Source organism: Lathamus discolor, chromosome 3, assembly GCF_037157495.1.
Source record: "Lathamus discolor isolate bLatDis1 chromosome 3, bLatDis1.hap1, whole genome shotgun sequence".
NCBI lineage: Eukaryota > Metazoa > Chordata > Aves > Psittaciformes > Psittacidae > Lathamus > Lathamus discolor.
The window spans coordinates 56,471,402-56,485,686 of record NC_088886.1 but is presented as its reverse complement, the minus strand read 5'-3'; the positions used below and the strand labels follow the sequence as shown (position 1 = coordinate 56,485,686).

At 39.7% G+C, this 14,285-nt stretch overlaps 1 protein-coding gene across 5 annotated transcripts in view; it reads right to left on the bottom strand.

The window, feature by feature from the left end:
- Positions 1-14,285, bottom strand: part of RPAP2 (RNA polymerase II associated protein 2) — a 40,032-nt gene that overhangs the window by 21,143 nt on the left and 4,604 nt on the right. For all 5 annotated transcript variants that reach the window (XM_065675377.1, XM_065675379.1, XM_065675380.1 and 2 more), the window contains 5 exons: positions 13,175-13,263; positions 9,061-9,096; positions 7,273-8,197; positions 6,883-6,977; positions 5,283-5,363 (listed from right to left, as the gene is read on the bottom strand). In XM_065675377.1, the coding sequence (XP_065531449.1) occupies positions 5,283-5,363; positions 6,883-6,977; positions 7,273-8,197; positions 9,061-9,096; positions 13,175-13,263 (1,226 nt within the window). The remainder of the gene's footprint in view (positions 1-5,282; positions 5,364-6,882; positions 6,978-7,272; positions 8,198-9,060; positions 9,097-13,174; positions 13,264-14,285) is intronic.

Here is a 14,285-nt window from a genome sequence, read left to right as displayed (position 1 = left end):
TTATTCTGCTATGGTGAGACACAATGGAAAAGACAGCTCTGAGCCACCTGAGAGAACTCTGTCAAATAGAGAAAGCAGCTTTATTTCAGTGCTCTACAAGGAGTTATTATCGATTAGAGGACAGGAAGGTGTCCTTCTTGTACACAACCTGAGAGGTGCAGTTATTTGTGTCAATTAACTCTTATTCAATGTTAGTATTGATTGGCAAGGTCTGAACAGTAGTCATTGCCATCAATATGCTGTTTACGAAGGAGGTAGTCAAAAGACACAGATAACCATCAGGATACGACAGTATGGATCTGCTGATGTATTACTGTCACTGGGCTGGATGAACTGTCAGTCTTCCACAAGGAGTCACCTTTCAGTACAACACCTGCCCTAAAACATGTGTGCACATTTCAGGCCCATCAGACTAAAGCTAGCAACCTACAGGTGTGAAGCCTGAAATAAAAAGGAGCAGTGGAAGGGCAGTCACTTTCAAAAACAAGCTGTGTGTCAACACCAAGGCCTCTGAAGAGCAAAGCTTTCAGAAAACATGGAAGTGCAAGTCCTCTGTAAAAACGGTTCATTAATTCTTTGTCTTGCCTCCAGGAAAAACTGTTAACTTCAGAACAATCCATGAAAGAGAGGTCACCAGATTTCTGTCATAAACATACAATGTGGAAAAGTTAAAACTGTACAAAACTTTGTGTACATGACTGAAGTATTGCAGTGAAACGTTTTGTGTTAAAGAGTTTGGCTAAATTCTCCCTCACCTACTCAAAGAAAGGAAACAATATGCAATGTTTCAAAACAGCATCTCTACTTTCTTGGCCTCTGTAGGGCAGGATAGGTAAACCACAGAAGCTGGATAATCCCAAATAGCTGTGTGGGTCTCTTAATTGCTAGTTTGTGGGTGTTGTGGTTCACCACCATAAAATGCATAAAATTTCCATCCCAAATGACCTTCCAATAACTGACTAGTGCCCAGCCTGCAAAGAAAGTGAACTCTGAATCAGAAGAGTATCAGTAATTGTAGGAATACAGAAGTGTCCAAAGTTAAAAAATAACCCGCAAATAAAAAAAAGTAAACCCAAAACAGAATCATAGAATGCCAGGTTGGAAGGGACCTCCAGGATCATCTGGTCCAACCTTTCTTAGCAAAGCACAGAATCATGGAATGGCCTGGGTTGGAAAAGACCTTATCACCTCATTCCAACCCTCCTGCCATAGGCAGGGATGCCTCACACAAAACCATGTTGCTCAAGGCTCTGTTCAACCTGGAACTGACCTAGATTAGATGGCCCAGCACCCTGCCTAGGCAAAAAAATGTCAGAAGAAGAGTGTACACAATTGGTTCTACTTCTTTTCCTTTAGTTGTCTTCCTATTTAACTGCTGTCAGATGCCAGTTCTGGTAGCAGAACTCCATTAGCAAAGAATGACCTGATTTGTAAAGACTGCCTGCTGTGGCAGCAGATTTAAGCACATCCCTAAGTGCCTTCTGCAAGAACGTGGACAGAGATCACAAGAAACTTGAAGTTATGAGAAAGAAACTCAGCAATGCAGGAGCTCACCACCCTTTCCTCAGCAGGATTACATTTCCTGGGATTTCTAGGAAATAATAATGGGATAACAGGAACACTGTCCTATGGGGAATAGGAGATAAGACACCAGGATTATTATGCTAAATAGTTACCGCTGAACAGGTGCCATCAGGTAGTATGAACAAGATGCAAGAAAATATAACTGGTTAACATAAAATAGTATCTTAAAAGTGTATTTTTCTTTATACCTATTCATAAATTACAGTCTTGAGTGTTATTTTCTTTTCTAAGAGTTTATCCTCACAATAGAATATACTTGCCATCTATGAATCTATGATTAACAAGTTGCTATGAATTTGAGTAATAGCTAGCACCAATGAATTACTGGTACTTAATGTACATGTGCTGATAACCCATCCATGCTTGCCATCTTTCAGTTTTGCCCAGCATGTCTGTGTTCTTACGCTGAGTGAAAAACACGTCTCAAATGGAGATTTTCTTTCTTTCATTTTAAAATTGATGTTTGTTGCAAAGTGAAGTCATTAGCATCTTCGTAAATGAAGCAGCCTTTTTGTTCAGGCATCCAGATCCCCAGGTGTGGGCATATTTATCTTCTGTTCAGGAATGTGACCTGTTAGTTTGGCTGTTTGCCTCTTCTGCAAGGCAGCAAGCTGTCTCCATGGGATCAGGACATAAAGGTGTGACTTCGGGACCTCAGCTACCTAAAATTTTTCCCCAGCTTGCACTAAGATGAACGAAATTATCTAACCCAGGTCAGGAAAGGCAAATACTAAAGCATATGTTGTTTTTCTTTAGGCTTCAACTAGACCAGTTTAACCATAAAACCCAGCTCTTCTACCCCCTTATTTATGTACTGTAATATCATTTAGTTTAGTAACAGGCAACAAAAATGTGCTACTATTGTAACTTCAGTCTCTCTTTAAGAGAGGGCCATTCACTTGAGAAAAGGTCATTAGAAAAGGACTTGAAACCCAGAACCTAAAATTCCACTCAACACAAGTAATAGCTAAAAACCTATTAATCAGTGTATACACTAGATAACATACACTCATGATGCACATTTAAAAGCTAACAGATTGTTTTGGAAACAAGGTAAGACAAAGCTATAATAAAAAGTATTGAACACATCTTTAAGAAAGAGCTATCGTATTCATTGATAGAGTTCAATGTCAATGATAAGCTCCATAAAAGGAACTAAAAATACTTGCAATCATAAGACACAGATGACATTGTTTTCAATATGAAATATTATGTTTTAAACCCCCCAAAACCACAAATTGACAATAATTTCTACATAAATAGATGATTTTCTTGTGATTTTTTAACAAAGAGCCCTTATACACTCAGGAGAATTATTTGACATCTCAGTTTTTGTAACAAAAGCTTACAGGCACTGAGGGACTTTGTTTGGGAAGAGCTCTAACCATTCTAAAATGTCTCTTGAGATACCTCTAGTGCATTTCCCAGCAGTGGTGATTGAATAAAATGCTACCCAAAGGAAGCTGACCTGCAAGCGTTCCTTTAAAAACCAATGGAGCTGAAAATCGTTGTTGCTTAGTTCACCACATGCTCTTTCACCCTTCTTCAGCTAAGCTCTACTACAGCATGTGTTTTATTTCCTACCCTCTTTGGCAAGCTCTTCAGCCTGAAATATTTCCAGTTAAAAAGCAGGGAAGAGCAGTAGCATCTATCAGTGCTCCCTTTGCAGTCATTAAGCATTTTACCCACATTAATGAAGACAGCAGCATTGAAGTTTCTATACCCTGCAAACATAAACCCTGTTTAACATTTATCCCAGGCCCCCTGCCAAAGCATTCAACCTAAAAGTCAGAGAGACCACTCATACTAGGTGAATTTAAACCTACCTACAGAACTAGAGATTCAAACCTATGCCTTCATCTTAATATCCATGAGCCAGCTTTTGTTTATCAGACCCTTCTGTATCAGAAATGCAAGAAGGAAAAGAGCCCAAAGGCTTTTGTTGCTTTCCTCTTTCCTGCATTTTTGTTTTGCTTTACTATCAGTGACTATAAAGCTCCATTTGTTTTGAGAGAGAGATGTATAAAGGCACTTAAAAATTCTTGTGTAGTACTCACAGTTGATTGAACTGTTCCCTTCCCAAAATGCTGAATTACTATTCAATTTATATGGAATCTTCACAGTAAGAGAGCCCCAAGAACTTACAACTATTACCTTCAACTTACTTCCTAACAGAAAAGACTTCAACTCACAAAGTGGTATCTTAGGGATCAGAAATAGATCAGGGAAGACTTAAGATATAATAAATTATGGGTACATGAGCCAGGAATTGGGGTCAAAGTCCAAATTAACTCCATTTCATTCAATGCTGTAAATCCACAAATGTATATAAATATATTTAACTTTTTAAAAGTCTGTTTTGGCTCTGAGGTTCTTTTGCTATAAGCCACTTTTAAAACATCATATTCAGGCCACATTGTCTTTGCATAGCAAAAGTTACTTAATATAGAGGTTCTGGTTTTGAGAACCTCCAAGAATGACTACATAATAAATCATACAGAAGTAGACAGAGAGACCAAATGTGGTTTTTCCAGTTCCAATCCATAAGCTAAAGTGACTGTTAAGCATTTAGACAGCAGAGCAACATAACTATTTGAAGTCACCAAGATCTTATTCAAATAGTAGTGATATGTATTTATATACACACAGTATATACATGCTTCTCCAATATAACCCAAAATATCTTCCCTGTTTTCAATGCTATTGTTAAAATAAAAGGTTAATCGCATCTTAAAAGACTTCAACTACAGAATCAAGTTCAAACACTAACAAGTCTTTTAGAGATCAAGCAGAGAGCCACCAGAAAGGAAAAGAGTACCTTCCATAGCAAGGAATTGCACATTCATACATGTGTTTTAGTGGTGTCCTACCAGATGTCAGATAAATCATAAGGAATCAGGTAGAGATGGGTTTCTATACACCAAAGCAAAAACCACATGAATGAGTTTTGGATAACCTACATGCAAACCTCATGGAAGTTGGGGATTTGGGGGGAAATTTTCTAGAGTGATAATGTACATAGAGTTAGCAACTGTTGTTGCTCCTTTTCCTGACAATACTTCGAGATGCAGGATGTAATCTAGGTCCAAGTTATGAGATCTACGTCCTAAAGAAAACCTAAAATTGCTCAGAGGAGTTACCACCATGCTGTTTTCCCTCCCTCTTTATACCAGTGTTTCCCAATACTGCCTTTACTGCTTCTGACTGAACCAGAAACTTCAGCTGTGATGTTAAACTGTCCACTAGATCTACTTCCCCTTGAAATCAGGAAGGGGACAGGCCAAACCGGACCTTCTTCCTGGCTCTAGATGTTAGTGGTAACAATTACGAATCACAGTGAAACCATTTAGCGTAGCTGTAGGGAACCAGAGCAAAAGAAAGCGACAGATCTCAGGAACTCACGCTTAATAGGAGGTGACGAGGTAGCAGAACTTTTAAAAGACTCACCACCATCCTCCAGAGACCACTGGCCTAGTTTTTAGAAACCTACAAGTACTCCTGGTGACCCAGCCACTGTCAGGAGCAGGGAAAGGCTTGACTTGTAAGTCCACAGGGAACGTGACATTAACTACGTGAACACACAGCTAGGAAAGGGCAGATCTGCAATGGGGCCCTCTCAGTGTCTAAATCACAAACCATGCAACAGCATGTTTAATTAATCAAGCAAAAAGAATCTCCAAATAAAGACCAACACTCACCGGAAAGTTTTCACAAGATTTTTTAGCTCTGTGTAAACATCACCTGGAGTAATATGAAGAGAGCCCAAAACTGCAGGCAGCCTGGAAGGCAAAAGACGCCAGTCAATATACACTTTCCTCTTTCTTATTTCTTCTCAAGAAGGCCTTCCATCAAAGCTCGGCAAAGTTAGTAAGAGACGGACTTCTGTGCAGCAGATGAGGCCAGTGATTTACATTTCAGATTCCTCTGAGCGGTGTTTAGGCAATACCTTCATTTTATAATAGCTTGTTTTTAAAAATAAGAATTTCTAGTTCAGTGTGAACATGAAGAACATCTAAACATAGTTTTACATGTGCACTCTTATAAACTTCATGGTTATGTTCCGACAAGACATCCTTACCAAAAATCAAGGTGTCCACATTATGAGGATTAGACATCAAAGTGTCATAAATGTTTCAAATATTTATATTTATTTGGTTTAAAAATAACAGACAAAAGGAAACTGCATGTCTAAATGAGGTTTGCACAGAGAATATATCTGCTAACTGCAGGCTCACATGGCTGCAACAAGAATAACATTCCACTGTAAGCCTGACAGTTGAAATCAAGATAATAGTAAGGTCATCAGAAGATTTAAAAAGAAAGAAGATTACAGACTGCCTCCCTGTTTGACTCTGTGTAACACTGATACAGCACACAACAAACCACACGTGCTGTTTAACTAGTTGTCAGTATCCCCAAATGCTGGAAATAATATGCATTGGTTTTCACATTCAGGATTAAACTTTTACCTCTCTTTACTTGTTTAATAGTTACTATCCTCTTGCATTTGAATATCCAGTTATTTACATTTATATGCATATGATGCATCAACACTGCTGAAGAATCAAGACTTGGATTCACCTTTCTATCACTGCCTGTTTTACAAAAAAGGAACACAGGGCTCTTGGGATGCTGGACAAGCTCATATTCCCATTCACCTCATCTCAACACACCAACAAATCATTGCTTTATCACAACGAAGACTGTCTCTATGACTGGAGTGTGACAGGACTACTGCATGGCATGATATTTAAAGCAACCAACTCAAGGAACAAATAGTCAAGAATAAAACCTTCAAAGACGAAAAAACTCATTCTGTCTTTCTTATCCTCTATTCATCAAGCACCAGAATCTTAACAGAAATTTTGCTAGAGGCTGAAAATGACTGACTAACTTGGGGAAAATTTTGAAGGTGCTGAGAAACTGCTTTACCAGTCCTGTGACACTGACAGAAAGGTCAGAGAGAGCCACCTTTCCTGAAGCATGGTTTGATTCCATGTCAGTGGCTCATCCCCACTTTTTGCAGGTGGAGAGAAACAGAATGGAGTGTTTTAGCAAAATCTAGTTTGGCTGCTAACACAAACTACAATCACAGGAAAGCCAAATGCCTGTAACAACTGACCTTTGCAACTGTACCACAGTCTCAGAAATAAGTTCTTTAGGGAAGTAACAGGTTTAAGTTATGGCTAAGGCCACCTAGAAAAAGCCAGAATGTCCTTGCATAGCGCTTGTTATGTAAAATGATGATGAATGAGCAGCAGCTTCAGCTTGACACTCACCAAAGTAAAGGATACTTACACTTTTCTCAGTTTTTCAAGGACAATTCTCTTTCTAATCTGCATTTGTGCATTTGAATCAACAAGTGGGAAGGTAAGATCTTCCTGCTGATCATCCTGTATCAGACAAAAAACTTTAAAAGCTATAACATAGTATTTCAAAGTTAATGCATCAAAATAGTCACAGCTTAACAATAAATGCTTAAACATAAGAAAACTCTTATCCCTGAATAGAAAAAAACCCACAACCCAAACACAGAAAAACAATACAAAAACTTACTGGACAGAAGCTTGCTTAATCTGACCCAATATACAGTGTGCTAACCTACTTTTCCCCTTCCCTATGCTAGATATTTATCCACTTATGATGACAGAAACAAACTGCCTCAACACTATTGCACTGGACACTTACTTCATCTTTGCTTGGATGTTCCTTTGCTTTTGCATTTGTCTCTGCCTCTTCAGCCAAGATACACTTTCCTTTATAGAACTCTTTTACTCGGAGTTGTAGGAACTCTGTTTCTTCTTTTAACTTTTCATAACTAGGCACTGGCTTAACTATTTCACCTGGGCCCGTGAAAGGTAAAGAATAGTTCAAACTGTTTTCAGACTCCCCTATAGCACCAGCATTAAGATCATCAGCTGTATCCAAGTCATCCTCATCAAGTTCTTCATTCTCCTGGCTGGCAGATGCTATGCTCTCTGGAGAACATAAAGAACTGTAGTTTGGGCCATAGAGAAATTTTAAAGTTTCCTCAGTTCTCCATTCTGTAAGCGTTTGCTTAAGCACTTGTAATAAGCTGCCCTTGGAATTAACTGGATGCCTCAGTTCAGGTGTTCTACGTTCCTTTGAGTTAGCTAGTGCTCTTTTAAGATGTTCTGCCCCTCTTTTACTCACACCTAGATAAACTATCTGTGAACCACAGGTATTTTCACAGTTTCCGGAAGCACTTGGTTTCCCTGGAGTAGCACCTGTCGAAGGTGTTGCAGTTATTTCATTATGACCAGAGCAAGCACACTTTTCTTCCTGAGCATCTAATTTACAATTAGATAGTTGTTCAGTGGCTTCTACCACATCTGAGTCTTCAGTTTTAGGTCTGGAACACACTTTCTGAGCGGGCTTCTTTTTGAGGATGCTATTTCTGTGCAATTGCTGTGCGAAACTGGCTGAACTTGACTGACTTCGTGGTAGGACAGAAGAAACAAATTCTTGTTCAGTATCACTACTGCTGTCACTGGCTTTGTCTTGAGAAGCAGATTCACACGGATTATGATTTTCAATGTCGGATGCTTTAATTATCTCATCACATATTTTCACTTCTTCTCCAGACTGTCCACTGTAACAGAAAACACAAGCCATCAATGAAATAAGAAAGGGTGTTACCTGCTTTTCATTCTTGTATTAGATAAATAAAGCATTTTTCTCTTATAGCAGAAGGGAAGCTTTAAGAATCATAGCTGCTCTTCTAAAAGCCGTCTTGAACACAAGACTTGTGATGTTCTGCAATCAAGATGACAAATATAGACACCATTTAGACAAGTGAGTTCTCAGTTGCTTATTGGCAGTTAGAAAAGAAACAGTAAATAAGGTATTACTGAACACAACAGAATAATGTATGACTTAGCACAAAGAATACTACAATTCTAAAATGAAGATGGGTGCCTTAACATATATAGGAATACACTACCCTAAAATCAGGGGGAGAAGCAGAGCTGGTTTCAGCATATGTGAGTTTGCCACCTAATGGCCATGTGTTGCAAAGGAAAGCAAACAACAACAACAAAAAAATTAAATCACAATACACAGCAAGGTACAGAGAGATGACAGAGTAGCATGATTTCATCTTAGCTGATATGGATGTTTTAGATTAAGAAGCACAGAAGCTTTCATCACATATAATTGGTACCATTTTCTTTATAAAGAATAGATGGTATAAAATATGCAAAGTACAAACAGTGGATTTGTTTCAGATTTCAACAGGCTCAATTAAGACATAGAGGCCAAGAGCAGCTGTACACTAAATCATACAGATCAAACATGCTGGTTTAGAATCACAAAGGAAAAAACCTCACCACTGTGTAGGTTCTAATAAGGCCTTTTGTATAACACAGGAAATCAAAGATTCCCCTTTCACCTGATTTGATGCTAATATTTCTAACTAGAAGTGCCTATAACAGAAAAAAATATTGTTCAGTGTACCTCTGTCCCTTCTTCAGCAGCTCTATGTCTGGTGGTCTGAAAAAAAGAAGACACAGAATGAAGATTTTCCTGCTAAATCAATGCTCTTTAAATAAACATTAATACATGGGATACATAGTTGAAGTTGGATCTTCTAATTCAATACCCTCTGTTCAAATCAGGGTTAATGAGGGCAGGTTTATACATAACTGTTCACAAAGCATGATATGTGCCTGCAGCATGATGCTGTTACATTAAACTACATTTAATACAACCAGTAAGTCACACAACTGTTGGCCAGGAAGGACCTCTGGAAGTCTCTAGTCTGACCTCTGCAATTGTCACCAGCACTAGATCAGGTCATCCACAAATTCATGAAGTTTAAATCTTGAAAACCTCCAAAGATGGAGATTTCAAAACACTGCTGAGTATCCTGTTTCATTCCACCACAACCTTGGTGCAGTTTTTCCCCCGCAGTGTCCAAACTGTACCATTCATGCAATAATTTGTGGCTATCATCCCTTGCTAAGTTTACTGCCACCGGCCAAGCATAATTTGGCTCTGTAATCTTTGCAGCTTCTCTTCAAGTAGTTGTAGACTGCTTTCAGATCACCGTTTGGTCTCTTCGACGAAGTAAATATGCCAAGATCTTCATAGGTCACAAAGTTTCAATAGTAAAAACAATCCTGGGATATTTACAGGAAAATGCTCCCAATTAATGTAAAAAAATATGAATATTAAGGGTATCTTTATTTATTTAAAAGTTTACTTTGTAAAAATTTGGCTCTCAGGTTACCCTGCCTTAAGAAAATGGAGTTCAAAGGTTTCCAGAAACTCTAAGAAACATTACTAAACCAACTCTGATGGGTTTCTTTCCAAAGCTCTACTTGCAGTTAATCTGCTTCATCTCAGTTATGAAATAGCATGACAATGCTGTTCATTTTATACAATGCTAAAAGTTGAAATCCTCACCTGCTTGTCCTACAAATAAAAGAAAGCCTTTTAAGGATGCACTACATGCAAGTCAACGCACTAACACGTCTCAGACAGTATATAAAAACCCCCATAGGCTTAAAAAGATGAAAGCTCCACAACTTACATGAATGAATTTTGGAAACTAAAGGTGGTAACATGAAATGCTTTAAGTTATTGTATATAACTCTTCTTCAGTTTGAAGTGGAGTTTCACTGAATCACTGAATCCCAAGGGTTGGAAGGGACCTCAAAAGATCATCTAGTCCAACCCCCCCACAAGAGCAGGGTAACCTACAGTACATCACACAGGAACTTGTCCAGGCGGGCCTTGAATATCTCCAGTGTAGGAGACTCCACAACCCCCCTGGGCAACCTGTTCCAGTGCTCTGTCACTCTTACAGTAAAGAAGTTCTTCCTGATGTTAACGTGGAACTTCCTATGTTCCCGTTTACACCCATTGCCCCTTGTCCTGTCACTGGATATCACTGAAAAAAGCCTAGCTCCATCATCCTGACACCCACCCTATACATATTTGTAAACATTGATGAGGTCACCCCTCAGTCTCCTCTTCTCCAAGCTAAAGAGACCCAGCTCCCTCAGCCTCTCCTCATAAGGGAGATGTTCCACTCCCTTAATCATCTTTGTGGCTCTGCGCTGGACTCCTTCAAGCAATTCCCTGTCCTTCTTGAACAGAGGGGCCCAGAACTGGACGCAATATTCCAGATGCGGCCTCACCAAGGCTGAGTAGAGGGGGAGGAGAACCTCTCTTGACCTACTAACCACTCCCTTTCTAATGCACCCTAAGATGCCATTTGCCTTCTTGGCCACAAGAGCACATTGCTGGCTCATGGTCATCCTCCTATCCACCAGGACCCCCAGGTCCCTTTCCCCTTCGCTACTTTCCAGCAGGTCAGCCCCCAACCTGTACTGGTACATGGGGTTGTTCTTCCCCAGATGCAAGACTCTACACTTGCCCTTGTTAAATTTCATCAAGTTTCTCCCCGCCCAACTCTCCAGCCTGTCCAGGTCTCGCTGAATGGCAGCACAGTCCTCTGGTGTGTCAGCCACTCCTCCCAGTTTTGTGTCATCAGCAAACTTGCTGAGGGTGCACTCAGTTCCCTCATCCAGGTCATTGATGAAAATATTAAACAGCACCGACCCCTGAGGAACTCCACTAGTCACAGACCTCCAGCTAGATTCTGCGCCATTGACCACAACTCTCTGCCTTCTTCCTTTCAACCAGTTCTCGATCCACCTCACTACTTGATCGTCAAGCCCACACTTCTTTAGCTTATCTATGAGGATGCTGTGGGAGACAGTATCAAATGCCTTACTGAAATCAAGAAAAACTACATCTACCGCTCTGCCATCATCCCTCCACCTAGTCACTTCCTCATAGAAGGCTATAAGGTTGGTCATACATGACTTCCCCCTCATAAAACCATGTTGGCTGTTCTTAATGACCCCCTCATCCTTGATATGCCTAGTGATGGAGTCAAGAATAAGTTGTTCCATCATCTTTCCAGGGATGGAGGTAAGGCTGACCAGTCTATAATTACCCGGGTCCTCCTTCTTGCCCTTCTTATAGATTGGTGTGACCTTTGCCATCCGCCAATCCTCAGGCACCTCGCCCGTTTCCCACGACTTACCAAAGATGATGGAAAGTGGCCTAGCAATGACCTCCGCCAGCTCCCTCAGCACCCGTGGGTGCATTCCATCTGGACCCATCGATTTACAGATGTCCAGATTGCATAGCTGATCCCTAACCCAATCCTCATCTACCAAAGCAAACTCCTCCTTTGTCCTGACTCCTTCTGGGGCTATAGAAATCCAGGGCCCTCGGGGAGAGTCTGCAGGAGTAAAGACAGAGGCAAAGAAGGCATTCAGCACCTCTGCCTTCTTCATATCCTCTGTCTCCAGGGCACCCACTTCGTTCAGCAGTGGGCCTATATTGCCTCGTGTTAGTTTTATTTGCTATGTATTTGAAGAAGCCCTTTCTATTGTCTTTAACCCGACTAGCAAGATTGAGTTCCAAGGAGGCCTTAGCTGTCCAGTCTTTTCTGTGAAAAGAATTTCAGATATCCTAATGTGTAAATGTGTATCAGCGTGTGCACATGTCTGACTGTGCAAACAGACATACCTAGCCATGAGCTATCTGGGGTTTTGTTTGTTGTTTGGAAAAACCTCCCTCCCCACAGCACAGTTAACTATGTCAGGTATATCAGAACTATACACTTTTGACGTCAAGAATAAAAGGAGATTTTAGAAATACTTTCCTTAAACACAGAAAAATGAAAGCACAAAAATACTGGTAAACTCACCTAAACATTCAATTAAGAGACTAGTTTTACCTACTAAAATCCGCCAGATCCCATAAGGCTGCTCTAAACCAATTCTCTCATTGATCAGATACTGATTCAGATGACTGATCGGAACTGTAAAAACAAGCTCAAACATGTAATTTCAGCTAGCTTCTTTTGTTGAAAACCAGTAGACTATCAAAATTAGTGCCTTAGAGAACAAAAGTGGAATAAATTGAGCTGAACATTCTCTAGGCAAGTACCTATTGTTAAACAGTGACACCCATTGGCTCAAATCATTATTTGCAAGCCTGTGTTTCCTAAGCCGGGAACATGGACTGCATCACCCTGTTCCAACGCGTGTATTGAAGTTTCAGCAGGAAATGGGCAATTTGAAGTTTAGACAGGACAAAGAACCTCTTCATGCTATAGTGTGCTCTGAGGTGCAAGCATTCACACTCTAACCTTCAGACCAAAGACAACTGCTGTGTTAAAACTGGAAAATCTCTTGTAACAGGGTGAGATGAATTCATACATTATATGGTTTGGAAAAATCCAGTCCTAGTAAGGACAATTTAAAGTTCAGGAACTGACTATTAATTATGACTAGTCTTTCATCTAAACTAAACTAACTTAAGTCATGTCTACTAAATAGCCACGAGTAGCACAATCATGTCACTTACTGTAATCGATATGGCAACAACACTTTAAAAATCGACACCATGCTAAGCTGTTAACATCAGTTACCTCTAGTTCAGCCCAATCATTCTGATGCACTGCAGCTAAGCCATAAGCATTGCAGCTTGGTCAGAGAAAATAATATTCTCAGAAGGAGCAATGGATGTACAATGTTATACTTACTTTTCTTCTTCTCGCATCCATACTGGACTTTGGGAAATCTGAGCCTCAAAATATTTGGATGCTTTATAGCAAAAGTTGCTGCAAAAGCACTGGAAATGAAAGAAAGCAAGAAAACATTGCTAAAGGCAACTTCAGTACTTACAGAAAAGTAGAAAAGTAATTGGGTTTTTTTAATGCCTCTAAAACAAAGTATCAATTCACATTTCTTTTTAGGACTCTGACCAGGTTTTTAATTCATCTGAAAAACCAAACCTACCAAATGGGTCCACCCCATTCCCCACAAGCTACTTTCTACTTCTTATTTTTTTCTTGCTTTTCTGCTTTCTGTGCTTTTATTACATACTGAGAAGCAAAACAGTGTTGAAGTCTACATGACAATAATAAAAAAAGCACCCAAACCTGTTCAAAGAACAATTCCTAACCCAACAAGATGGTCATACAGCTTAAAAGTCATGCAATTAAATTCAGGTAATTAATGATGAAAATTTTGGTTAGCAACAGAACTTGGGTATTTTGCAGTACTGAGAAAAATACCTTAAGTATTGCAGCATCTTTGAAAAATAAATTTGCACATCAGGGAACAAGACAAAATACCCCACTTTTTTGGAGTCTTGCCTGGTAGCTTGGAAAATCAATTCCCACAGTTTTGTGTATCCCAGAGTTGTAATGAGAGGAAAGGAATATGTACTAGTGACACAGAAGAAATTCCTTCTGGAACTAGAAACATTTTGCCTACAGTTCAGTGTCTTAGCACATACAGGTGACTGAGTATCCTGTGAGCAGGCAAAGAGGACTTTTAGGTAACCATGCATGAATATGCTTCAAGACAGACTTCGTGAAGACATAGGTTTTATGCTGAAAAGTTCTCAAAAAGAACCCTAAAGGTAGTCACACTAAGGAATGCATGAGATGGAACTTGTATCACACTCTTGCAAACGAGTGGATGAGAAGAATGTCCACGTTGACCCTACTAAAGCTCATTGACTATAGTAGAGCAAAACAGAACACTTCTTCACAGATGTCTTTAACTGATCAGCTGCACCACATTCAAACCAAGTAAAAACTTCCATTTTATGTTTAAACTTAAAAAACATGTGGGGTTTTGTCTTTC